At 37.4% G+C, this 26,625-nt stretch overlaps 2 protein-coding genes across 38 annotated transcripts in view; one reads left to right on the top strand and one right to left on the bottom strand.

Annotated features, from left to right (window-relative positions):
• nid2a (nidogen 2a (osteonidogen)) overlaps positions 1 to 13,722 on the top strand; it is a 73,768-nt gene extending 60,046 nt beyond the window's left edge. For all 37 annotated transcript variants that reach the window (XM_049463731.1, XM_049463725.1, XM_049463712.1 and 34 more), the window contains 5 exons: positions 722 to 893; positions 5,058 to 5,215; positions 6,110 to 6,233; positions 8,056 to 8,168; positions 13,195 to 13,722. In XM_049463731.1, coding sequence (XP_049319688.1) covers positions 722 to 893; positions 5,058 to 5,215; positions 6,110 to 6,233; positions 8,056 to 8,167 — 566 coding nt within the window. In that variant the 3' untranslated portion in view covers position 8,168; positions 13,195 to 13,722. The remainder of the gene's footprint in view (positions 1 to 721; positions 894 to 5,057; positions 5,216 to 6,109; positions 6,234 to 8,055; positions 8,169 to 13,194) is intronic.
• Positions 13,723 to 15,755: 2,033 nt separating this feature from the next.
• rtraf (RNA transcription, translation and transport factor) lies at positions 15,756 to 26,312 on the bottom strand. The gene is made up of 8 exons (XM_022673320.2): positions 26,132 to 26,312; positions 25,032 to 25,156; positions 24,605 to 24,704; positions 22,066 to 22,131; positions 20,751 to 20,839; positions 20,600 to 20,668; positions 19,717 to 19,765; positions 15,756 to 17,693 (listed from the first exon to the last, which is right to left on the bottom strand). Exons 1-8 carry the CDS (start codon positions 26,190 to 26,192, stop codon positions 17,539 to 17,541), a joined length of 714 nt encoding a protein of 237 aa, XP_022529041.1. The 5' UTR covers positions 26,193 to 26,312; the 3' UTR covers positions 15,756 to 17,538.
• Positions 26,313 to 26,625: the final 313 nt, after the last annotated feature.

Below are 26,625 nucleotides of genomic sequence, written 5' to 3'. Positions count from 1 at the left end.
ACAGCTAAACAGACACAACTAACCCAGTTATACAGCTTACACAGACAAACCTAACACAGTTATACAGCTAAAACAGACAAACCTAACACAGTTATACAGCTAAAACAGACAAACCTAACACAGTTATACAGCTTACACAGCCAGTACTGTTATACAGCTAACACAGTTAAAACTGACACAGTTATACAAGTAACACAGTTACAACTGACACAGTTATACGGCTAAAACACAATACTGATAAAACAATCAATACTGATTTGTTACACAAACACTGATAAAACAAAAACATGGTATACGTTAAACAAAGTAAAATTACAGGAGAAGACAAAAATGGCCAATGCCACTTTGATACGAGGGTAACCAATTTGAATCCCGAGTCATGCTGCTTCTCCATCAGCAGCCAGAGTCTGAGAGGGAGTACAGAAGGTCAACTTGCTTTCCTCAGAGCACGTTGTGATGAGAACTTACTTATAAAAAAAGTAAAAAAAAAACAACTTAGTTTTCTGCTAGACGAATAATAGCGTTAAATGCGTTAGAAGTTAAAAGTAACATTCCCAAAACTAAAAATTAAAGTAACGTTACGGGAATGTTTAAAAGGCTAAAATAAAATGTTAACTGTAGCATTCAGAAATTGTTCTACAAACTGAAAATTGTTGCCCGGGTCAATGGATTTCAGATCTTTTTCAGATCTAAATTTACAGGACGTGTGTTGTTTTTTCAGGTCTGATGAGTCCGGAGGGTTTGGCGGTGGACGTGGCGAGGAGGAGGCTGTTCTGGGTGGACAGCACACCGGACAAGATCGAAACCGCCAACCTGGACGGAAGTGGGCGACGGATTCTGTTCAATACGGATTTAGTGAATCCAAGAGCCATCGTTGTGGACTCTCGATCAGGGTATGTGCTTTAATTCTGTTTAAATCTGTCATGTGACATGAACAGGAACTAGTACTGTGGATGCTGGAGAACACTGTGATGAGCTGTGGGATAAAAGCAGCAGCCAATCACGCACAGCATACTCTCAACCGGAAACTATTGTCAGTTCTATGTCTGGGCAGACAGTCATACACACTGTTACATAAACACACACCCGGTCAATTTATAGTATTCAGTTTACTCACTCTTTAGTCCTGGATTAGGCATAGTTTAATTCAGTCATAGTTCACACACACACACACACACACACACACACATTGAGCAGTGTGAGCCTCTGAAAGGCATGTTGGGAAGGATTTGTAGTATAACGTAAGAGGAGAGGAGATGAACATCTTCTCTTAATTAATGCCCTTAATTGGTCACTATGATTGCGCCTCATTTCCTGTCCTTTAGCCGCTTCCTTCTGGTGATGATAGACTGCAGAGATATGGCTCTGAGAGAGAGAGAGAGAGAGAGAGAGAGAGAGAGAGAGAGAGAGAGAATGTGTATGTGCGTTAGTTGGGACATCTGCTCACTCATTGTTTCTTCTAAAATCAAGGGTATTAAAGTTTATCCTGCTTTTGTTGGAGTAACTGTTGTAAATGTAGTAAACATAGTAAATGATGTAAATGAATGAATGGAAATAGGTCTGGCATACAAATGAGTCTATGTAATTTGTATAGTCTATCTGTGGAAATAGCAGTCACACACAGTAGCCACTATATTTGATAAACTGAAGCCATGGCCGTTAGAATAGTGTTTTAATAGTAATTAATGTACACATGACAATAAGTGCATTTAATCAATGGACATGAATACACTCTGATACACTTTAAGACACTTTAAGACACTCTGATACACTCTGATACACTTTGAGACACTTTAAGACACTTTGACACACTCTGATACACTCTGATACACTCTGATACACTCTGATACACTTTGAGACACTTTAAGACACTTTGATACACTTTAATACACTCTGATACACTCTGATACACTCTGATACACTTTAAGACACTTTAAGACACTTTGATACACTCTGATACACTTTGAGACACTCTGATACACTCTGATACACTTTGAGACACTTTAAGACACTTTGATACACTTTAATACACTCTGATACACTTTAAGACACTTTAAGACACTTTGATACACTTTAATACACTCTGATACACTTTAAGACACTTTAAGACACTTTGATACACTCTGATACACTCTGATACACTTTGAGACACTTTGATACACTCTGATACACTTTGAGACACTCTGATACACTCTGATACACTTTGATACACTCTGATACACTCTGATACACTTTAAGACACTTTAAGACACTTTGATACACTCTGATACACTTTGATACACTCTGATACACTCTGATACACTTTGAGACACTTTAAGACACTTTGATACACTTTAATACACTCTGATACACTCTGATACACTTTAAGACACTTTAAGACACTTTGATACACTCTGATACACTTTGAGACACTTTGATACACTCTGATACACTTTGATACACTTTGAGACACTCTGATACACTCTGATACACTTTGAGACACTTTAAGACACTTTGATACACTTTAAGACACTTTGATACACTCTGATACACTTTGAGACACTTTGAGAGACTCTGATACACTTTAATACACTCTGATACACTTTAATACACTCTGATACACTTTAATATACTCTGATACACTTTGGGATACTCTGATACATTGTGGAACACTCTTGGACACTCTGGGCTGGGGGATCCCAACTAAGCATATGTGTGAGTAAGCAATGATGGACAGAGACAGAGTTAGAGAGAGAGAGAGAGAGAGAGAGAGAGCGTATGAGAGCTCTGAGAAAATTAGTGAAGGAGTGAGCGGATTGGTCCAGATGTGTGTGTTGCCTCATAGGCTTTGCGTGGCCCTCTGGGCTCAGGGGAAGTGCAGCAGCGTGTGGGCCAGAAACCACACATGCAGAGCCAACACACATCTGGAGGATCTACACAGTCTGTGTGTGTGTGTGTGTGTGTGTGTGTGTGGGGTGAAGGCATGTAATACAAACCTCATGGGCAATCAGAATAGTTACAAGTGGCTCTGCACATGTTTTTGTGTGTGTGTGTGTGTGTGTGTGTGTGTGTGTGTGTGTGAGTGTGTGTGTGTGTGTGTGTGTGTTGTGTGTGTGTGTGTGTGTGTGTGTGTATTAACGAACGGTCTATCTGAGTTTAGGTCTGCTGTAAGGGTTGTATATTTAAACCTCAGACTGAATGAAAGCGATTCTCAATCATTCCCACAATCATCCAGCGCTGCTATTAGATCTAACTCCAGCCTGAGAGCTGCTCTCTTCTCCAGATGCTCACTGACCTGTGACTGTAATTGACAAAAAAATGACTGACAAAAAATAACACACCCCAAATTTGGACACACCTTAAATTCAGTGTATTTTCATTATTTTAAAATGTTCTGTATTGTAGATTATTACTAAAGTCATCTAAATTATAAAGAAAAACATGTGGATTTATTTACTAAACAAAAAAGTGTTAAACAAACCAGAATATGTTTTATATTTTACATTCTTCAAAGTAGCTTAGATTAGACAGTTTTGAACATCTCTGCTGGATTTTCTCAGTCAGCTTTATGAGGTAGAGTCTCCTGGAATTCAGGCTTTCAGTTAACAGCTGTGCTGAACTCATCAAGAGTTAATTACTTGAATTTCTTGTCTCTTAATAAAGTGTTTGAGAGCATCAGCTAAATAGTGAATAATAGTGAATAATTGAATAATGTTCTAATCCAGATTATGAGAAGCAACAACTACTCAATTTAGGAAAGAAAAAAATGACTTTAAGACAAAATGAGAAGAATTTCAAGAAGTTTAAAAGTATCATCAGGTACTTATGTCACGCGTACAGCCTCTAAAAGAGGATCCGGCTCAGTTTTACTGAACACTCCACGGCTGGTGGAGCAGTGGAGACTTCAGAAGAGGAAAGTCGGAGCTCAGTAGCTCATTCACTCATAGTAAAACCAAAGAAACGAAGGAGTGAAGTTTCTGACTGACTCTCTCTCTCTCTCTCTCTCTCTCTCTGACTGAACATAACCTGGAATGGGATTCATCCGCTCTGAAAGGAGACCGCATCACACCCACCCAGTTTAAAATGATTCTTCCGCATGCTTGGTGCAATTACCCATTCTCACCAGAGAGGCTCTAAATCCCCCAAATCACAAAATTTACGGACATCAGCTTTAAACATCGTTAATTATATTAAGGTACATATTAGAGTAGAGGAAAGTCATTGTAAATTTGTTGTTTTTGGTGTATTTGGGTTTAATTATTTAATTATTGTGCAGTACATAGCCTTATTGCTGTTTTTTGGTGTGTTTTTGGACTAAGTCTTTAAGCTCAGTGTAAAACAGTTAGTTTGTTTAGAAAGTGTTTTATATTCTTAAACCATGTTAAATAATATTAGATTAGAGGAAAGTCATTCAGACACCATTCTTGTAGCCTAATTTACTGATGTTTAGGTCTTTCGGAGATAGGAGAAATAACAGGTCTATGCTTCTTCAGTGTGGCAATGTTAATTAACATCCTTCTGAACAGATTTCACTCATTCGAACAGCCTGAAAATGTTTTTAAAAAGCTCTACTCACTAATGTTTTAATGCTCTACTTCCTAAATAAATGTAGAGTTTATATCGGGCTCGGGCTCATAATGACAGTTTATGAGGCGGGTCGGGCTCTGGCTGGATTTTTTGGACTCCAGACTTTTCAGACTTGAGTTTTCTGTTGTTGTGTCATTTTTACGCTCCTAAAATCATTTTGCAACTAATGTTTGTCCACTGCAGATACCAAAAACCAAAAAAATCACATAAAACGACCCAGAGCTTCGTAGTATTATGTCTTTCAATTCACTCCATGTGTCGCTCTCAGCTCCAGGCTGTGCTGTTTCCCAAACTTAAGCAATATTTATTATCATTCCCCATTTCCACAGAGACCAAATCACTGCTCTGGATATTACAGGAATAATCCTGATTAAATCCAGGCCATGCAGGGGAGAGGCGCTGGTCTACATTACCCAGAAACCCGATCAGCTACCCTGTAGAGTACAGTATTTGTAACAAGCTCTTATCCTCCGTGTTTTTCCTTTCTGCAGAACTCTGTTCTGGACCGACTGGAACCGAGAAGCCCCCAAAATCGAGAGCTCCACTGTGGACGGACACAACAGGAGGGTTCTGGTCCGGGAGGGTATCGGGCTGCCCAATGCCCTCACCTATGACTCCACTGCCCGGCGAGTCTGTTGGGCTGATGCAGGTACAGTATATTCCCCTGTTAAAGTGATAAAACCCCCTACCTCCTTTACTGCAAACACAGACTGTGAACATTATATAAGGTGCACTTAAAAATCATTTAATTTTCCCAAAAATCTACACTGCTTCTTATGTATAAATTCTACCAGTCAGGTATTAAGGAGCAGTAAAGCCACTCTGCTGAAGTACAGAGTTATACAGGAGTTTTTTTGTGAGGTTTCTCCAGCAGCATTAGCATTAGCCGCTAACCTCTAACCGCGTGAAGCCCTAGCTCTTTCACACCGTTCAGAGGGGAGTATTTCCAGCCTGTAGCAAGCTAGCACTGCAGGATCGCTGCCACTACGATCAGGAGATCGCTGGTTTGAATCCCAGTCATGCAGCTGCCGGAGCCCCGAGAGAGCCCCACAGTTGGCCTTGCTCTCTCTGGGTGGGTACAGTAGATGGCTCTCTTTCACTTCATCACTCCTAGGGTGATGTTGCGCTCGCTGTGATGCTACTTGGGTAAGCAGTTAAAAAAAAGGGGCGGAGTCTGACTTCACATGTATCGGAGGAGGTGTGTGCTAGTCTTCACCCTCCTTGTGTTGAGGCATCACTTGTAAAGGCCGATATACAGCGTAGAGTAAGAGGCAATTGGTGAGATAAAATGTGGAAAAAAATTGGATAAAATTGGGGGAAAATAAATAAATAAATAATAATAAAACTAATTTAACTATAACTAATCAAATCAACAAATAATTGTGTATATACCTGAACAAACATATATATTATATATAAAATTTAAACAACAGAAGACAGGATGGATTGTTGGAGTGTTTTATAGTGTGATGTTTCCAAACAGATTTATAATATGCTGATAAAGATGTCTAATGGAAGTAATCTGTGTGTGTGTGATGATCAGGAACGAAGCGTCTGGAGTGTGTTGCGCCGGACGGATCAGACAGACGGGTCCTCCAGAGTAACCTGAACTATCCCTTCAGCATGGTGTTCTTCTCCAACCACTACTACTACACAGACTGGAGGAGGTACGAGCACCAGCACTCACACCCAATCAGATGAGTTAAAGCCCAAAGTCTAATCTGTCCAATTGCAATTAGAGCAGAGGGGCATTCTGTTACACTATTGGACAACGGGGGCGCAGAGTGGTCCAGCAGTCTAAAGCGCTGCCACTATGAGCGGGAGGTTGCAGGTTCGAATCCCGCTCATGCAGCTTTGCCATCAAGCTGCTGGCGCTCAGAGGGAGCAAAATTGGCCCTGCTCCCTCCGGGTGGGTACAGTAGATGGTGCTCTTTCCCCACATCACTAAAGGGTGATGTCCACAGCACAGGGCGTCTGTGAGCTGATGTATCGGAACCGAGTATCGGAGGAAGCATGTGTTAGTCTTCACCCTCCTGGTGTGTTGGGGCATCACTAGTGATAGGGGGAGTCCTAATGAGTGGGTTGGGTAATTAGCCGTGTAAATTGGGGAGAAAAATAGGAAAAATTAGAAATAAAATAATATAAAAAAAAACTGTGTGGGAATCACAGGGCATACGAAATTATCTCAAATACTGTGATTGTAATACTCAATATATCAATATTGACAATTATAAGACAATTCTTTACAATACTTCACAGCGTCTGTGTTACTGTAGAAAATATAATACTCCTAAATGACCAAAAACTATCAAATAACCAAAAAAATATTGGATTTATTATAGCGCCACCATGTGGAGTAATGAAGCAGTAACTTTAGTGGGTCTAACTGGAGGGGGCGAATCTTAGGGAGTTTAGAGGTCCTATGTTTCAATAAATATACCTTTAGTATATTTGCCTCTCATATATCGATATCATGTGTAACAAACAAAAACTATACAATATAATATTCTACAGATAATATGATATATCTGCATTATATCAGATACAGATCTGTGCAACAGAGGTAAATCTTGCTCTTCCTTTCATGAGCCAGTCCTGATGAGTGCCAGTTCCATCATTTTAACGTTTGCGATGGTCTTTGTGGTGACTGCACTTAAAATTCTACTTTTTTTTAGATCGGCTTACCTTTATGTCTTCTTAAAGTCATTTTTCTTTATTTAGTTGAGTAGTTCTTGCTTCTCACGATATAGATTAGAACATTATATCATTAATCTAATTATAATTTTAGCTTAATTTTAAAAACAGCACCCCACTGTCCAAATTCTATATGCAAACTACTTGAATCAGCAAATAGAAAGGCTGCAAAGGCTGTAATTATTTGCAGATCCCTAGGTCTTGGTTTATTTTTATGAATGCATATGTATATGTATTTTTATGTATGTTGTTATATTTAGTCAAATCAAGTCAAGTAGTTTTATTGTCAATACTGCATATGTACAGAACATACATACATACTCTCCTTCCCAGAGTTACAGCAAGTAACATAATGTTGTGCTCTTGATCGGATTGTTCATAAAAAAAAAAAAAAAAAAACTTCTCATTTAGTGTTTTTCCTACATAGTAAATGAATAGTGAAGTAATCCAGATTATGAAGAAACACATAAGGAATCATGTAGTAACTAAAAAGTGTTAAACAAACCAGTTTCACCATTGTACTGTTTTTGATGGTATTTGTGGCAAATACACTTAAAGAATAATTTTATCTCAAAGTATTATTTTTTGTTACTAAGTTGAGTAGTTCTTGCTTCTCATAATATAATCTGGATTAGAACATTTCTCAAATATTCACTATTTTCTTTACAACTGATGCTCTCAAACACATTAGGAGACAAAAAATTCAAGTAATTAACTCTTGATGAGTTCAGCACAGCTGTTAACTGAAAGCCATGGTGCTGTATTTTAATGGTATTTTTCTGGTATCTGTTCCAGGGATGGAGTGCTCTCTGTAAGTCGAGACTCACCTCAGTCCACAGAAGAGTACCTGCCTGACCAGCGGTCGCATCTGTACGGCATCACCGTCGCATCCACCAGCTGTTTATAAGGTAAACCAATCAGAGATCAGACATCGCTACTTCTACATTATGAACACATTGGCAATGTGTAATTCATTATATGAGGAACAGGTCAGTGGAAGAAGATCAGCAGCTTTTACTCACTTAACTATTCTTCACATTAATATACAGCTCTGAAAAAAAATAAGAAATCAGCTAAAATGATGAGTTTCTTTGATTTTACCAAATTGAAAACCTCTGGAATATAATCAAGAGGAAGATGGATGATCACAAACCATCAAACCACCAAACTGAACTGCTTGAATAGTTTTGCACCAGGAGTAAAGCAGCATAAAGTTATCCAAAAGCAGTGTGTAAGACTGGTGGAGGAGAACATGATGCTAAGATGCATGAAAAAAAACTGTGATTAAAAACCAGGATTATTCCACCAAATATTGATTTCTGATCTCTTAAAACCTTATGACTATGAACCTGTTTTCTTTGCATTGAGGCCACTATTCAGCCATTTCTCATTTTCTGCAAATAAATGCTCTAAATGAGAATATTTTTATTTGGAATTTGGGAGAAATGTTGTCTGTAGTTTATAGAATAAAACAACAATGTTCATTTTACTCAAACATAAACCTATAAATAGCAAAATCAGAGAAACTGATTCAGAAACTAAGTTGGTCTCTTATTTTTTTCCAGAGCTGTATATTAATCAAAAATGTCCAAACATTTGCATGGCTTTGTGCTTCGTAATGTTTATGAATAATTTCTTACTTAAATATCCAGCTAAGAGCAGCTTTGAGGTGATCAGTCAATAAGCCACAGTCTCTTGAACACCAGCAAAGTGGTGCTATACAGCATTTCCGATAAAGTGGCCAGTAAGAGTGTCAAGAGCGTTAAGACTAGGACATTTAGCGTTCTTTAAGTGATCCGTCAACCATGCACCATGCAGCTTGATTTAGGGTGTGTCAGTGTGTCTTTGCTATCATAACAACTGGTACACCAACAAAAGTACACCTTGTACAACTCAAAATAGGCAAAAGGCATGTACTAATTATTCTAATTAATCATGGGTGTGTTTTGGCCATAACATAAAATATAAACCAATCAGTGTATCTCACGCTATTCCCTTTAAGAGAAATATGTTTTTTCAGTCAGTGGAGCACCTGTTTCTTTTTCCTTTGCCAAGATAGCAATACATAAAAAAATACCTGAATACACCTTTTTCAAGACCACCACACCCATCAGAGTAGATATATTTACAAGCACCATTGCTATTAAATGACGAAGATGGAAGGTGTGAAAACCCCCACCAGAGCTCCACCCACTAGATGAAGAACTAGTTGAAGAAACGGCAATTTGTTCTGCTGGTTGAGAACCTCAGACAGTACACAGAGCAGGATTAGCCAGCAGACTTCTTCTGAGGGAGGGATCTGTACCTACAGTCAGTGGCAGGTCAGTGGATGAGGGAGATAAGAGTAAGTACTTTCAAATAAGACTATTTAAATAAGTTTATATGAATTTGAATCTGATATATGAATCTGTATTTAAGACCAACTGGTACTTTTGGCAGTGTGGGCAGTGTGCCAAGTCCTACTGGAAAATGAAATCTGTGTCTCCATAAAAGTTGTTTTCAGCAGAGGGAAGCTGTAAGATATGAAGTGCTGTAAGATTTTGTGGGAAAACAAAACTGCACTGACTTTAGACTTGATAATAAAACACAGTGGATCAACACCAGCAGATGACAGACATGACTCTCTAAACCATCACTGATCATCAGTAAATTTTACATTTCATTTAAAGTAAATCAGGGGATCAGAATCTGGAGGAAGAGTGGAGAGACACACAGTCCAAACTGCTCGAGGTCTAGTGTGAAGTTACAGCACTTTAACACTCTGCTGACAACTTTTATGAAGATGCAGATTTCATTTTCCAGCAGGACTTGGCACACTGCCCACACTGCCAAAAGTACCAACTGGACTTATTATAATATTCAAATTTTCTGAGACACTGATTTTTGGGTTTTCATTGGCTGTAAGCCCCATAATCATCAACAATAAAAGAAACACTTAAAATAGATCACTCTGTATTTAATACATCTATATAATATATGACTTACTGAAATAAAGTAACTTTTCAATGATATTCTATATTTTTTAAATGCACCTGTATGTGTTAAATAGTGGAAAAAGGATCTAAGTATGAAGTCCTTAGAACTGACACCTTCAGGCCATGTTGGAAATATCACATTAAAATAAAATAAACATAAAATAAACAGCTGCTAAACTCGGGCCTGGCCTCCTGAGCTGAGCTGGCGACACGTCGGTATAAAAGTGGTTCTATTTTAATGGTTTAGTTACTGAGGAGCCGCAAAAAGTAAATAAAGCATTTCTTTCCGACCCAAACCACTTAAACACTGCAGGATAATTACAACCTCTCTCCACTCTAAAGTACAAACTTCCAAAGCAGGACTCTGACACCGGTTCCCAGTCTGGTTCCTGCTCATTTTAGAGCTTCTCCAGCTCCCAGCACACCTGCTCCCATTAGCAGGCCCCCCCTCAGCCCTTCTGGAGGTGAACTGGGAGTGCTGGAGCAGGGATAAGAGCGTTGGGGTTGGGGGGGGGGGGGTGGAGGGGTCGTGGAGGAACCTCTGCTCAATGTGACAGAGTGAGTGAAAATAACAGACTGGAAAAGCACAAGCTGTCAACTAAAAGTAGAGAACACCTGCAGACAAATCACCGTGTTTCAGAGCGAGGTGACGAAACACCAGAGCTCTGCACAAAGAGTTCAAAGCATTTCACACAGCTACAGACCTGAGAGCTACAGACCAGGGAGCTAAAGACCAGAGAGCTACAGACCACAGAGATACAGACCAGAGCTAAAGACCAGAGAGCTGAAAGACCAGAGAGCTAAAGACCCGAGCTTCAGACTAGAGCTAAAGACCAGAGAGCTAAAGACCAGAGCTATAGGCCAGAGCTAAAGATCAGAGAGCTAAAGACCAGAGAGCTAAAGACCAGAGAGCTAAAGATCAGAGTTATAGTACAGAGCTAAATACCAAAGCTAAATATCAGTTATTGTCCAGAGCTACAGACCAGAGCTAAAGATCAGAGAACTAAAGACCAGGGAGCTACAGACGAGAGCTAAAGACGAGAGCTAAAGACCAGAGCTAAAGATCAGAGCTAAAGACCAGACAGCTAATGACCAGACAGCTAAAGACCAGAGCCAAAGACCAGAGAGCTAAAGACTAGAGGGTTACAGACAAGAGCTAAAGACCAGAGAGCTAAAGACCAGAGAGCTAAAGACTAGAGGGTTACAGACAAGAGCTAAAGACCACAGAGCTAAAGACCAGAGAGCTAAAGACTAGAGAGTTACAGACCAGAGCTAAAGACCACAGAGCCAAAGACCAGAGCTAAAGACCAGAGAGCTAAAGACCAAAACTAAAGACCAGGGGTGCGTTTCCCGATAGCGATTGTTCTTAGGGATTTAAGAACAACTTTAAGAACGACTTAACTTTAAGAACGCCATTTTTCCGACTGTTTCCAGAAGCCACTCTTAAGTCTCCATACTTACGAAGGACCTTTAAGTAGCACTTTGGTGGCTCCGCCCCCGTGTCTGTGAGGTTTAAGGCAAAGCCAGATGAAAACTAGACCACCGATTTATATACAGTTCTTCATTATTAAGCCACAAAGGTATAATTTTGTATGATATAAAAAGCCAAATAAAATATATTTACTTATTTGTTTACTACTACGACTGTCAGACTGGGGAAAACCGTTAATTTAATCCATATGTGTGTGATATGTGTGAATAAAAATTATATTTGTAGGTAATTGTAACTTTTTCTTCACGTGAATACGATTATTTCAACCATATAATAAACCCAAATACTATGAATAAATATGCGCAGGTTAATAAATTAATTTAAATAGTCTGGAATTTAGTCTTTTTTTTATTGTTTATTTTTTTATAAATACGTATGCTGAATGCATCTTTAAATGCATTTTTTTAAGGATCAAAAGCGGCCTCTTTCGTTTTTGAGTCAGAACTGCACGTGGATTCCACGTTAAGAAGAACTTAGTTATTTACGAGTGGGTCAGACCACTCGTAAAGTTACGAACGAGTTTAAGTACTACGTTAGTTACGAAGGCTTTCGGGAAACGCTCGTAATTTTAAGATTGTTCGTAAGTACGAAGTTACGAAGTACTTAGCGTTAAGAACGTTTTGGGAAACGCACCCCTGAGCTAAAGATCAGAGCTAAAGACCAGAGCTAAAGACCAGAGCTAAAGATCAGAGCTAATGACCAGAGCTATAGATCAGAGCTAAAGACCAGAGCTAAAGACCAGAGCTAAAGATCAGAGCTAAAGATCAGAGCTAAAGACCAGACAGCTAAAGACCAGAGAGCTAAAGACCAGAGCTAAAGACCAGAGCTAAAGACCAGAGAGCTAAAGACCAGAGCTAAAGATGAGAGCTAAAGATGAGAGCTAAAGACCAGAGCTAAAGACCAGAGAGCTAAAGACCAGAGCTAAAGATCAGAGCTAAAGATGAGAGCTAAAGACCAGAGCTAAAGACCAGAGAGCTAAAGACCAGAGCTAAAGATCAGAGCTAAAGATCAGAGCTAAAGATGAGAGCTAAAGACCAGAGCTAAAGACCACAGAGCTTAAGACCAGAGAGCTAAAGACCAGAGCCAAAGGCCAGAGCTAAAGACCAGAGCTAAAGTCCAGAGCTAAAGACCAGAGAGTATCTATTCATCTACCTACAGAATGGAGATTTCACACCTTTGCCACTACTAAATACCTGTAGTTTGGTTCTTTTAAAGGAAAAAAAATGCATGTATTGTTACTATTTATTTCTGGTATGTTTTACATTTACCAAATTAGTGGTGCAATGTGAAATGTGGTCATTTTCTCATTGTAATTTTTATTATTTTGATGTGATAATTTAAACTATTCAATTTTTTGTTTGTTTTTCTAAAGACCCCAGTTATTTTTTGATGATTCTCTATAGTTTTAGCAGTTTTTTAGCAGTTTGTGATGTTGCGTTGGTCCTGACGTGGCGTGATGTGTTGCAGGGAGGCAGTAATAACAGAGCCAGGCTCATATGGTGCTATTTTCGGGGGACGTTTGAGGGAGAGAGCAGTGGCGGCGACGAGGCCCTGGAGGAAAACGTTCACACAGCCAGCCGCCGTCATCCACACCACTGCACACTTTACACAAGCCAAAGAATGGTGACTTTTATTTTGTTTTGTGTTATTTTTTTTTACTCAGAATAGTTTTGTAAATTTGTTTTATACCTCATTTCTTTCTACTGTATTTTTTATACGTGTTTTTATAAAATAAAGCCAAAGAACCCCAAATGATCACCTGTATGCAGCGCGTCGTGCGTGTTGTGTGTGTGTGAGATACACAGCAGTGCAGTATTGGAGTACTCGGTGCACTACGGTTATTAAAAAAAAAAGTGACATAAGAAAGTGCATTTGAATATAGTTAAATACTGTATGTGTTTGTTTAAGATTTTGTTTTTACCACATGTCCTTTTTTAATCTTTTTGTAAGATGTGATATTTATAACAATAAAATGTGATTCACAATTTGTCTACACTTTCTATCGTCTATATATTTATTTCTGTCATGGGCATAGCTATATAGATTATTATTAATTAACTTGACCATATAGCAACAACAGTGTACATATATAAAATAATACGTATGATTCTGACTTCAGTGTCAGAAAAGAGCTTGAAATAGGCTCCTTTAATCTGAATGTAACTGCTGCTGCAAATCGATGTTCATTGCTATCTTACACCCTCTAACATTTAGTCTATTTTCATACCTTCCACCTGCCTGGTTTAAACAGCAGCAGAGCTTCTGAATATATCTACACTGATGGGCGTGGTGTTCTGGAAATGAGGTGTGTTCAGGTACATTTATGGAGTTTTGCTTGTTTATCTTGGTAACAGAAAACACAGGAGCTCCACTGACTGAATACGTACAACCTAGACAGACGCCAACAGACAGACGTTCATCGCTATCTTGGCGATAAATTGTCAACACAGATGCGTTGCCAATGCATATACACCCTTGCTTGTTACACATACGAACACACTGCATTGAACAAAACCAACATTTAGTGTGAACTAGCAGGTCAGTTTCCTCTGCTGAAAAGCGCAAAATCACTGCACTGTTAAGACACCAACGTGCCAAAGTCAGAGCTCATCTGGCTCTTAAAGGAGAACTCGAGTGTGAAATTGATTTAGTTGTAGTAAAACATAATAAAGAATATTAACCTTTTGTTGAATAGCACACCTCCGTTCTTCCACAGCTTTCTGAGATTGAATACTTTTATTCCGTTTGTCCAAACATGCTTTAGACTGGGTTTTAATGGGGCATATTCTTGCCCCTGAAGATAAATCGCTTTTTCCACCATTATCCAGCTCAAAGTTGCTCCACACCTCCTTACAAGAATCTGGAGAGTCCTGACATTTAAAACAAGACATTAATAACTTAAAAAGTGCACAAGAAGCTTATTAAAAACACTGTTAACAACCTGGAGCATAGGTAAATCTCCAGACGCCGCTTTCTTAAACTAAAGTCATGTTCAGTTGAGTGACGAGCACGTAATGTTGCAGCCTGGAAAGGGAAAAATGTGTCTTCTTTTCTCTTCTTCTGCACTTTTTAAGTTATTAATGCCTCGTTTTAAATGCCAGGGCTCTCCAGATTCTACTTATAAAGCTATGTTGGAGCTACTTTGAGCTGGATAACGATGTAAAAAGAGATTTATCTGCAGGGGAAAAAAATATGCCCCATATCACCCAGTCTATGTAAAGTGTGTTTGGACAATCGGAATAAAATTGCGGGATCTCGGAATGCTGTGGAAGAACGGAGGTGAGCTATTCATCAAAGGTAAGAACTTTTTATCATGTTTTACTACAATAAAAGTCCATTTTACACCAGAGATCTCCTTTAAAGGGAATGATGAGCAATCACTATGAGCATCCACTATTAACTTAGATAATTATTTTGTGTCTTTTTGTGCATTTTGAGTTGTGCTAGGTGTACTTTTCCTGTTGTTACGATAGCAACAACACACTGACATGCCTGACTAAATCAAGCTGCATGGTGTGTGGTTGACTGCTCACCTACAGATCACTAAAATAAATCTCACAGTATGTGTTTGCTGGTTACTGTCATGTAAAAAACGTAAAAATCTGCAAACTGCAACTTTTTACAGAAGAAAGAAAATCTTCTGTAATGAAAATCAATGTAAAAAGATTTTATTCTAAGTAATTTTTGCACATTTCTACAAGTCAACTCATTAAATAATTCATTTAATTCACATAATGTTAAAGAAAAAACAGCTAAAACTCTACAATAAGTCATATTATATTTTTTCGGTGAAAGCAGCGAGATGTTTCTCCAGCATCTTGGCATGAAAGCTGGATGTTTACTTAACGAACTGAACTGAACGAAGCTATTGGGCACAGCTGGATCTGGATGTTGTGCAACACTGAGCGAGCGAGGCCCCAGCGGACCAGAGCTCCAGTTACTGCTAAACCATTACTGCTTATTCCCGGAGCATTAGCGTATTAGCATTTAGCCCGTCCCTGTGGATACACACCAGAACACACAGGCTCTTTAGCTTTAATGGCTTTTATTTACATGCACACATACCGGACCAATCATTCTGTCTCGTTGTTTTAGATCAAAAAAGCAAAACTGGAACCAGAAAGGAAGATAGAACAGCTTGGTTTCTGGCCAAAAAGGAAATTTTTTCTTGCAATTACTCATGAAAACACTACAAAACATTGCTAAATTTGCACAGCAGGGAAGAATGCAGAAATCTGATCTTTGTAGTCATATTTAGCACAGGTGTATTATCTGTTTTTCTATGTAAAGAGCAAAAACACACTGAATCTGACATTTTTCCAATTCAGATTTGGCACACTTTGCCTATGTTCACACAAGGAACCAAATCTGATGTTCATTTCAGGCTGTTCACACTAGCTTTTTAATTTGACCCATATTAAAGTATCTGAAAAGTATCTAATCTGTCTAAAGCATTAGAGCTGTGTATCTAATATAAGACAGTAGGGTTTCACAGGAAGTTTCGGTTTCGTTTTCATCCACATCAGAATCTTACGATCTATGAATGAGCCAATCAATCAAGTTTAATTAATTTGAGTCTCGCTGTAAAAAGGGCAAATTATTCGCCACAGACAGAAAAATGGACGACAGCAGTGAGTAAAGGTTTCAGAAATGGGATGATGATTTAGCAGAGCTCAAAATGCCTGGCCCTGTATTCAGGCTACAGGTGTAGGTGATACAAAACCCTTTTAATCTGCAGTAAATTAACTTATTTACACAAATAAATACAAATTAATAATTCCAGATCAGTAACAGAACGACTTTTCAAATCAAATTCTGCAGGTTTGAAAATAAAGATGTAAAAACTAGACAAACATAACAAAACTAAAGGTTTGGAGGAATAAACTGATTGATTTGTATTCAGGAAAATATTGATTTTAATATGAAGTTCATGAATAAGCCAATTTATGATTTTACCCATTATATTTTGACATTAGCAGATTTACTTAAATGTTTTTTTTTTGTATAGATTCTATTACAATTACGTTTTTCAGTAATGTTTCTTATTAATCATGAAAGCTGTTTATGTAATGCTTAAATAGAAATCCTCAAGATTTAGAGGTGTAACGTCAGGAAGACAACTGACAAAAATCCTGGCCTGTTAATTGGCTATGGGTGTAGAAATATAGAATTTTTGTGTGTATACGCATTGTAATCCTGATAGTTGGGAGCATGGGCTAAAAGCGCTGTATTTGGGAATGCTGGGAGCGTCAGCTGGACAGTGTAACGTTTATCAGTTTAATTTTCTTTTGAGGCTAAATGCAAATAAAGGTTAAACTGTATGTAAAAACTATTTTTTTATTTTTTCTTAACATTGAATCCAGTGCAGAATAACTTGAACTATTTACAACTGGTACTCCTTGATAGCTCCTGTGAGGCTGGAGAAAATGAAACTGAAACTTCACCTGAAGCGCTGCTGCTCTTTAGCGCGTCAAATTAATAAAAAAAGACAGAGAGACAGGATTTGGTGAGATCAGATTTAGACACTTTTACCTGCTGTGGGAACCAAACGTAGCCTTAGTGTATTCTAATGTAGGTTTAGAACAAAAAAAACTTAACTGGAAATTTAATTTTCTCCTCAAATCCAAAAACATCAAATAACTTCCGGTACATATCATATCAATCAATTCCTTTTAAACAACAGAAAAAAATGGTTCAAATTCATATCTCTATTCTGTCCAAACAGACATTCACACACACCAACACACCAACATACACACACACACACACACACACACACACAGCTTCTAGGCCGGCAGGGATGCAGGCCTATCATCTGCCCACCTTCCCGAGCCGGTGGTCTGTCTTGGGGTCGGCGATGATGGCCTGCACGGCGACGATGGCCTCGTTAATGCGCGTCTGCAGATCCCGCAGCTCCTCGATATGCAGCAGCCGCAGGATCTGAGCCGCTTCGTTCAGAGTCGCATCTGAGGAGAAACAGAAACACAGTGATCCCTAACTGAGTGGCCAGTTTATTAGAAACACCTACCTTATACAGGGGTTGGAGAATGAAACTGAAACACCTGGTTTTAGAGCACAATAATTGATTGTGGTGACGGACAGTTCTGGTGGAAACAGGAGAGTTGAGGTGCACATTGAATTCTGCGTGATTTGATCAGTCGTGGTTTTATGTTTTTTGGATACAATCCGGGTTAGCACCCGAACATCCCTTTCAGACAGCTTCCTTTTACAGCGTCCACAGTTAATCCTGTTGGATGTGGTTGGTCCTTCATGGTTGTTATGCTGACATTACCCTGGATACTGTGGCTCTTGATGCATCACAAAGACTTGCTGTCTTGGTCACAGATGCTCCAGCAAGACGTGCACCAACAATTTGTCCTCTTTTGAACTCTGGTATGTCTCCCATAATGTTGTGTGCATTGTAATATTTAGAGCAGAACTGTGCTCTTACCCTGCTAATTGAACCTTCACACTCTGCTCTTACTGGTGCAATGTGCAATTAATGAAGATTGAACACCAGACTGCTCCAATTTAACCATGAAACCTAAAATCCCACACTAAAATGACGACAGGTGTTTCAGTTTTATTGTCCAAACTCTGTATACATAGACTAGAGGTGTGCCATATTGTTTACCATACACCACAATATAGCTTACACGGTAATATTTAAAATACCATTTAAATTATTATATATTACACACATATTGTGGTAACAGTAGAGCTAGTTTGTCCTGAAAGCAGTAGTTTTATTAGTAGTTTTTGTGAGGGGCACTGGGTGATGTATGGGTTTAGGGGTGGGGCAGGAGGGAGAGCTGATTGGCTGATTATTGTTAGATTATTGATTGACTGATTTGCATATTGTAATAATGTGTCTGCTTATCAAAGTACACGGTAACATCAGCCTCGCCTATAGCACAGCTGAACCTAAGAGGGCGCTGCAGAGGCGAAAATTACTACAATAAAAGTGTTTTTTAAAGGTAAGGAAATTATTATAGTTTTAAGTTTTAAGCAGGGCAGGTATGTTTCATTACTTCAAGAGGAAATAATTTCAGCTATTAATGTTAAAGTTTAGTGGAAATTTAAGGGTATTTTATGTATACTTTTTAAGTTTGCAGTTTATATGCATGCCGATTTTCTGTTGCTAATTTATGAAATGTATTTAAATAATTCTATATTTTTGGTCTGGATATTTTATGGATTGGTAAAACAGCTGAATTCTATAATGCCAGGGCAGCAACAATTTATTTTGGACTGATCAGACATTAACCATGTTAAGACTTTCTAAATGCTGATGTAGAAGTTTATTACTAGCATCATTACCACTCTGTACCACTGCACTGTCCACTGTGGGTGGTAATATCAGACTTCTACGGTGTGTTGCTTGAACACGCGTCACACTGTGGACAAATCCAGAGTTCTATAACTCCCATAATTTATAATTCATGTCAATTTTCCACACTGTTCAGTGTTCTATCTCACTCACAAGATATCGCCTCACATCTTACATAGGGTAAGTATGTATACCCAAACCATCCCATGACTTTTGTCATGTCTGTGTTCCTGTTTCACTGTAATCCTGATCCAGGTAAAATAATATGAATAATAATAATATCGTACGAGAATATCTTTATAAATGGACGAATTGAAATGATCCAAAATGACTTGAACTAAAATATTTTTAACATATAATACTTATATACCATATTTTGTTGTTCTAAGCTTTATACAGAGCCTATCCTGCATCAGAACACACCCCTTTACTGGCTAAAGGACTGAAAACGAGCAGATCTGTTTAATTAGGTGGTTTAAATCACTTCACACTCAGGATTTAAGGCCCTGGTCCTGAAGTCTGGCTGCATGATTAGATATTAAACATGCCTGAACTTCTAACGCAGGATTATTAAAGCCAAATATGGCCGTAGTCTGTGAATACCCACACATGAATCATCCCAAAATAGTCTGAGTGCTGAGTGAAAGTAATGCACATACCTCCCGTATCAAAGCCCAGGATGTGCTTGTCTAACGCGACTGGTAAACCCTGCAGAAAAAAGAGGAGGAAAGAACATTATTACAGCATTACTTTATTATTTATTCATTTTTATTAACTTTATTCATTTGATTATAGCGCCACCATGCGGAGTAATGAAGCAGCAACTTTAGTAGGTCTAATTTGGGGGGGGGGGGGGGAGTCTTAGGCTACGTTCACATTACCAGGCTGAAGTGACTCAAATCAGATTTTTTCAAAAATCAGATTTGAGTCACTTTCATATGTGGTCCTAAATCTGGTACATATCTGATCCATAAACATGCGACATGAATGTGAACGGTCAAAACTGTTTTTTTTTTTTTTTTTTTTGCTTTTACACATTAGCATTAGCATTAGTGCTATGTGCTTCTCTCTCGTACCCACACTGTGTCTCTTGGTGCAGCTGTGCAGCTATAGCTGCAAAAGAAAAAACAGCAAAAGCAAACCGCCTGGTCTTTTTTCACCTCCTCTTTGACCTGAGCATGAACTTCAGAGCAGCTGTTTCCTGTTTCTCCACTCCAGCAAAAGATGCTCCACATATGAGCTGCTAACAAACTCATCCATCTCCCTTTATAAAGCTACGAGTCTCTCGTCTCTCTAATATGAGGGTTTTTGTTTTTGGTGAAGAAGGAGACGTTTATACAGGTATCAATGTGCAGCATGTGAGACGGTGTTTCAGGAACAGATTCTGTGTTCACATTACACACAGATACAGATCACTTACATTTACAGTGAATGTGAACTGACAAAAAAATATCTGATTTGAGCAAATGTGGCTTAATGTAATGTGAACACAGCCTTACAGAGTTTAGAGTTCCTATGTTTCAATAATAAAAAAAATCTCACCTCTTTGGCCTGGCTGGCTTTAGAGATAGCCTCAGGCGTCAGTCTCTCCTGGATGAGGATCCTGATGGCCTGAGGGATGATCAGACAGACACAGGTGAGATCAGATCAGACGTTTAGTTTAGTCAGACTCAGACAGGAGGATCTGACTCACCTTCAGCATCACCAGGTAGTCATCATGCCTCTGGATCTTCAGCAGGTTGGCGAGGGCCATGACTCCAGCCTTAAAATCAGGATTGTTGCCTGAAGGAAACAAAAACATTATAGTTACACCTTAAATTCAGTGTTTTTTCATTATTTTCAAATGTTCTATATTGTAGATTAATACTAAACTCATCCAAACCATGAAGAAAAACATATGGAATTCTTTACTAAACAAAAAAAAGTGTTAAACAAATCAGAATATGTTTTATATTTTACATTCTTCAAAGTAGCTCCTCTTACTTTTGTCATTTTCTCAGTCAGTTTTATGAGGTAGAGTCATCTGGAGTTCAGGCTTTCAGTTAACAGCTGTGCTGAACTCATCAAGAGTTAATTACTTGAATTTCTTGCCTCTTACTGTGTTTTGAGAGCATCAGTTGTAAAGTTTTTAACTTGTGGTTTGGGACCCTATATATATATATATATATTTGTTTTTTTAAATCATTTTATTAAATATGTCATTAGTGCTCATCTGATTCTGTACTTGTCATGTATATTTTGGGAAAAAAAGACTTTTTTAGTAAGAGTTTCTTACTAATGAACTCTGAATGCAGAAAAGTTAAATATCTTATTCATTTTATGCAGTTTTAACATTTAATTTAATTATAGTACCTTTTATACGTGTAGTTTTTTTTAATAAATGTTCCTTCTTATTTTCTTTTAAAAAATGCTCTTAAACTTACTTTGCATGCATACACTATGTTTAAATGGGTTTTTGAAGGCTATTTCTTTTTACATATAAATTTGTTGGATTTGTATTCTATAAAAGTGGGTCCTGATCTAATAACCTAAAACCGTAGGTTATAGAATTTTAGCAAAAAATACTCCACTAAGTAAAGAAAAAAATACAGTAAATCTGAAAAGAAGAATTTTGGTTTGAAAGTATCCTCAAGTGCAGTCACAACAAAGACCATCAAAAATGTTACAATGATTATAATGATGAAACTGGCTCTCATCAGGTCCGCCTCAGCTAAAAGCTTCTAAACAAAGCCTCACCTAAAAGCTTCTAAACAAAGTATTTTGGTTTGTTTAACAGTAATTTTAAGTTACTACATGATTCCTTATGTTTTTTTTTTTAAATAAAAAAAAAGATTTGAATGAGAAGGTGTGTCTAAACTTTTGACTGGTACAATTTAAGCTGTTTAAACAGCCCTAAAAAAGAGACCCTGCTTGAGAACACGCCTCATTTCACTCCAGTAAAACAGGGTAACTTCAGAAGAAAGAGCCGGACGGTGATTAGAGGAAGGTAAACACAGGGTAAAACTCACTGTCCAGGTTCATGAGGGGGGTATTAGTGGCCTCTGATGCAGGTGTGTAGTTTCTGTATTTCTCCACTGCAGACAGACAGACAGAGAGACAGACAGAAACACAGCGAGTTAAAATAACATTCCTTTAAGGTCATTAAAAAGACCACAGCGATAAATACAGTGTAATCTAAACCTAACCCAAGTACATACAATATATAGTAAAAATTATTAGAGGTGTCAATCTCTGTCAATTAAAACAAATTCCAATTCTGTGATTCTGTGGTTAAACATTTTTCCATGTTTCTTTGCTGTCGTAACAGCGGGAAATGTACACCTTGCGCGGCTAGAAACACAGCATGTACTAATTCCCTTAATTATTCAAGGGTATTATATTATATTTTAAGGGTATATTATATTTAGTGGTGTTAATCACTTAAAAAAAAGTGTTTTTATTAATCATAATGTTCTGTGATTAATTTTTATATGATATCAATAGGCCTCTCCCAATAGCATTTTTTGTGGACGATATATCATCCCAGAAATTATTGCGATAAACGATATTATTGTCATTTAAACGACATTTTAGACCAACTTCACTGAATTAATGATAATAACATAGAATAACAAAGCAATTATATCATTTTAAATACAACAAAATATTAAACAATCATAGTTTGGAAAATGTAAACTCTTTTCTTTACCCACTGCAGTTCACACTGTGCGTATGGAGTTGCAGTAGGTCATTTAATATGACTGGCTAAAATACTGTTCTCTGTTATATATGTGAACAAAATATTAAATAAACACAGTGGATGATATCATGATTATCAAATATTATTGAGGTCAGGTCCATTTATTGTACGATAAGTGGATAATGTCCTAGCTATTAATGATTGAAATGCAGGTATTTCCCTCTATGTTTAGGAGGGAGACAGACTAAATCCTTTTCATTCTATTACATCATCTCAGGATAATTTTAATAACAGAATATATTATATGTGCTGAGGGTAACAGATTAAAGTTTCCAGATCAATTGCATGTTTTAATGTGTTACTATTTATAGCCCTACAAAATATACAGTATAGAATATATAATTTGTGGTCTCAATCTGAGACCCTGCACTGAGAATTGTGTAATATAGGTAATAAATACAATATATAAAAGTTGTCATGTGTGTGTATATAATATAAATCACATCCACATTCAAGCAGGAGACCCCGCCCACATATCCCACAGCTCATCAGTGCATCATTCAGCTTCAATGGGACATGGCAAAAGTCATGGGACTCAATATCTAAAACAACACTGCCATCTAGTGATCCAACCAATCAATGTCTTCTCAGTCCTCACTACTATAGATTTTGCAAGCTAATGCAAAGCCAGAGCCATTCAGCTCTATTTAGTTTCAAACTCTCTGAAATACATTTACATCCATTTAAATAAAATAAAAGCTCTGAATTTGTGTAAACTGAGATCACAATTTTATTACATTCTAAAAATGTTATATACAAACAATGGTGCTTTCAGAAGGACAGTGAGTAAAAACATTACACAATGTTTAAAGACGTTTTCACCATAATTCATATTTATGGTGATTCTCTGACACACAGACAAACAGACCAAATCACCTTTCCATGTAACTAATTGTCTGTCTAGCAATTTATCTGTGTCTCACTATCTAGCATGTTGCCTTTCTGTCTGTCTGTCTGTCTGACTATCTAGCATTTCATCTTACTGTCTGACTATCTAGCAATTTGTCTGTCTGTCTGTCTGACTATCTAGCAATTTGTCTGTCTGTCTGACTATCTAGCAATTTGTCTGTCTGTCTGTCTGACTATCTAGCAATTTGTCTGTCTGACTATCTAGCAATTTGTCTGCATGTCTGTCTGTCTATCTAGAAATTTGTTTGTCTGTCTGTCTGTCTATCTATCAAGCAATTTGTCTGCCTTTCTGACTATCTAGCAATTTGTCTGCCTGTCGGTCGATCTAGAAATTTATCTGTCTGTCTATCTATTTAGTAATGTGTCTGCCTGTCTGTCCATCTAGCAATTAATCTGTGTGTCTCACTATCTAGCATGTCGTTTCATTGGCTGACTATCTAGTATTTGTCTGTCTGGCTGTCTAGTAATTTGTCTTGTTAGCTGTCTGACTATCTAGAATTTCATCTCTCTGTCTGTCTGTCTTACTCTCTAGTAATTTGTCTGTTTGGCTATTTAGCATTTTGTCTTTCTGTCTGTCTAACTAACTATCTTGCATTTTTTTCTGTCTGTCTTACTATTAAACTATTTATCCAGTAAAACTGACTGACTGTGTGTGTAGCATTCATTTAAGACACCTATCTGTCTGTCTAGCAAACTGTCTGTCTACCCAGCAATCTGACAAACTGTGTGTCTGTTTAACAATCTGTCTGCCCAGCTGTCTGTCTGTTTGTTTAAATATAAATCCATTTGTCTGGCTATCTGTGCACAGGCGGTTAGAAGGTGTCTGTTGAATGATTGGTGATTGGTGATGATAATAAATAAAATAAAATAATAAAAAGCACGTTATTAGAGATTCGTACCGTTATCACCATATTCAAACCGAACAGCCAGACCCAGCAACCAGTCCACTGCCTCCTGCCTCTCCGGGGCACTGAAGGGACAGTTCACGTCCTGCAGATACTGCAGAAAAATAAACATATTAAAGATTAAAATAAAGCTGTTAGACATCCTGATTTATTTAGTGCTGCATTTCCATTAATACAATATTAACAACCCACATCACTGTTTTATATTGTGAGGCAACGACAGGAATTACCTCAAAGATGTGCATGTACGTACTAAATTTCATTCAATCAATTACTGGCATTTATATATATTTACTTTTTTTTTTTTATACTTTATGATATTTATTTTAATCCGCCAGTTACTCTTTATATTGTTAATTTATTGTTAAAATTTTGCACAAAGGAAAAAAAACTTTTACTCAAGTATGACTTTAAAAATAACCTTTTCATAGTACTTGGGCCACTCAGAGCTCGGGATGTTTCTCAGGTTTCCGCGATCCTCGATTTTATAATGTCTGATTTTCTGATCCTCCAGCCAAACAATGAAATTCCTGAACTCAGTTTCATCTGGAGAAAACGAGAAAAACCAACAACAAGTAAGCAAACTGGTAAATTAATAAAGCACACATTAAATAATTAACTGTATGAATATAAATAACAATGTTTTACACAGTAACGGTGAAACGTTTGTACACACCACCTCTCATTCAGTGTGTTTTCTTACTTTCTTAAATTAATAAAAGTCTGACATCTTTCTTAATTTTTAAAAACTGTATTAAAGCTATAAAGGAACACATAATTATTCAGTAAACAAAAATACTTTAGACTGGTACAGTATGATTGCTCTGGTAGTTATACAGCAATATATATATACACACACTCTGGAGTTTAGTTTCTTTGATTTTGCCAAATTTTATTGAATTTGTGCACCAGGAGTAAAGGCATAAAGTTACCCAAAAGCAGTGTGTAAAACTGGTGGAGGAGAACATGATGCAAAGATGCATGAAAAATGTGATTAAAAACAGGATTATGAATATGAACTTGTTTTCTTTGCATTATTTGAGGTCTGAAAGCTCTCCATCTTTTTTTGTTTGTTATTTCAGCCATTTCTCATTTTCTGTAAATAAATGCTCTAAATGACAATATTTTTATTTGGAATTTGGGAGAAATGTTGTCTGTAGTTTATAGAATAAAACAACAATGTTCATTTTACTCAAACATAAACCTATAAATAGCAAAGCATAGTTTTCCAGAACTATATCTATAATATTAATACAGTGAGGTTATTTTTATATATCTGTCTGTCTGGCCTACAATACCAGATACAGCCCTAACCCCAGACAACAAAACTAATCACACTACATGTATAGCTTAACCTAAAATTAATATATTTTTATTAATAAAACAGGATAATAGGATATTATCTAATTGGACAGTTTTTTATAAACCCTATTTTTTTATTTTATATTTTGTAATTTCTGAGCTCTGTCTCCACGTTCCTGGCTCGGTTCCCTGCTTTTATTATAGAAATAAAAGACTCACCTTTACAGTCAAACCCCTCAGGATTATGATAGTCTAAAGCCGTGAGCTTCCTGCGGAACATTCTGCTGCTTCACAAAAAGTCACAGATTTAATTCAAAACAGTGATTTAATATTTATACTCAGCACGAGCTGCTCCAGATCCAGCACTGACACAGTACATTCACTAACAAGAGCCAACTTCCGGTCGGCGTGGAAATGATTTTCAAAATAAAAGTTCAAATAAAAACATGGACACACCTTCTTATTAAGTGTTTTTTTTTATTTTATTTCATACATAGTCAATGAATAGTGATCCAGACTATGAAGGAACACATAAAAATGTGTAGTAACTTAAAAGTATTAAACATACCAAAATACTCTGTGAAAAAGCATTTAGGTGCTTTTATCTCTCTTTTAGGGGTTGAAAAGTGCGCCCTCTGGTGGCTGGCTCCAGTACAACTTTTAACCCCGCCTATTTCCATTCAACTGAATGAGAGATGGAGGAATCTTTATCT

This window comes from Astyanax mexicanus, chromosome 14 (genome assembly GCF_023375975.1).
Source record: "Astyanax mexicanus isolate ESR-SI-001 chromosome 14, AstMex3_surface, whole genome shotgun sequence".
NCBI lineage: Eukaryota > Metazoa > Chordata > Actinopteri > Characiformes > Acestrorhamphidae > Astyanax > Astyanax mexicanus.
Note: the sequence above shows the minus strand (reverse complement) of the source record. Positions and strands in the feature narration are given on the sequence as shown.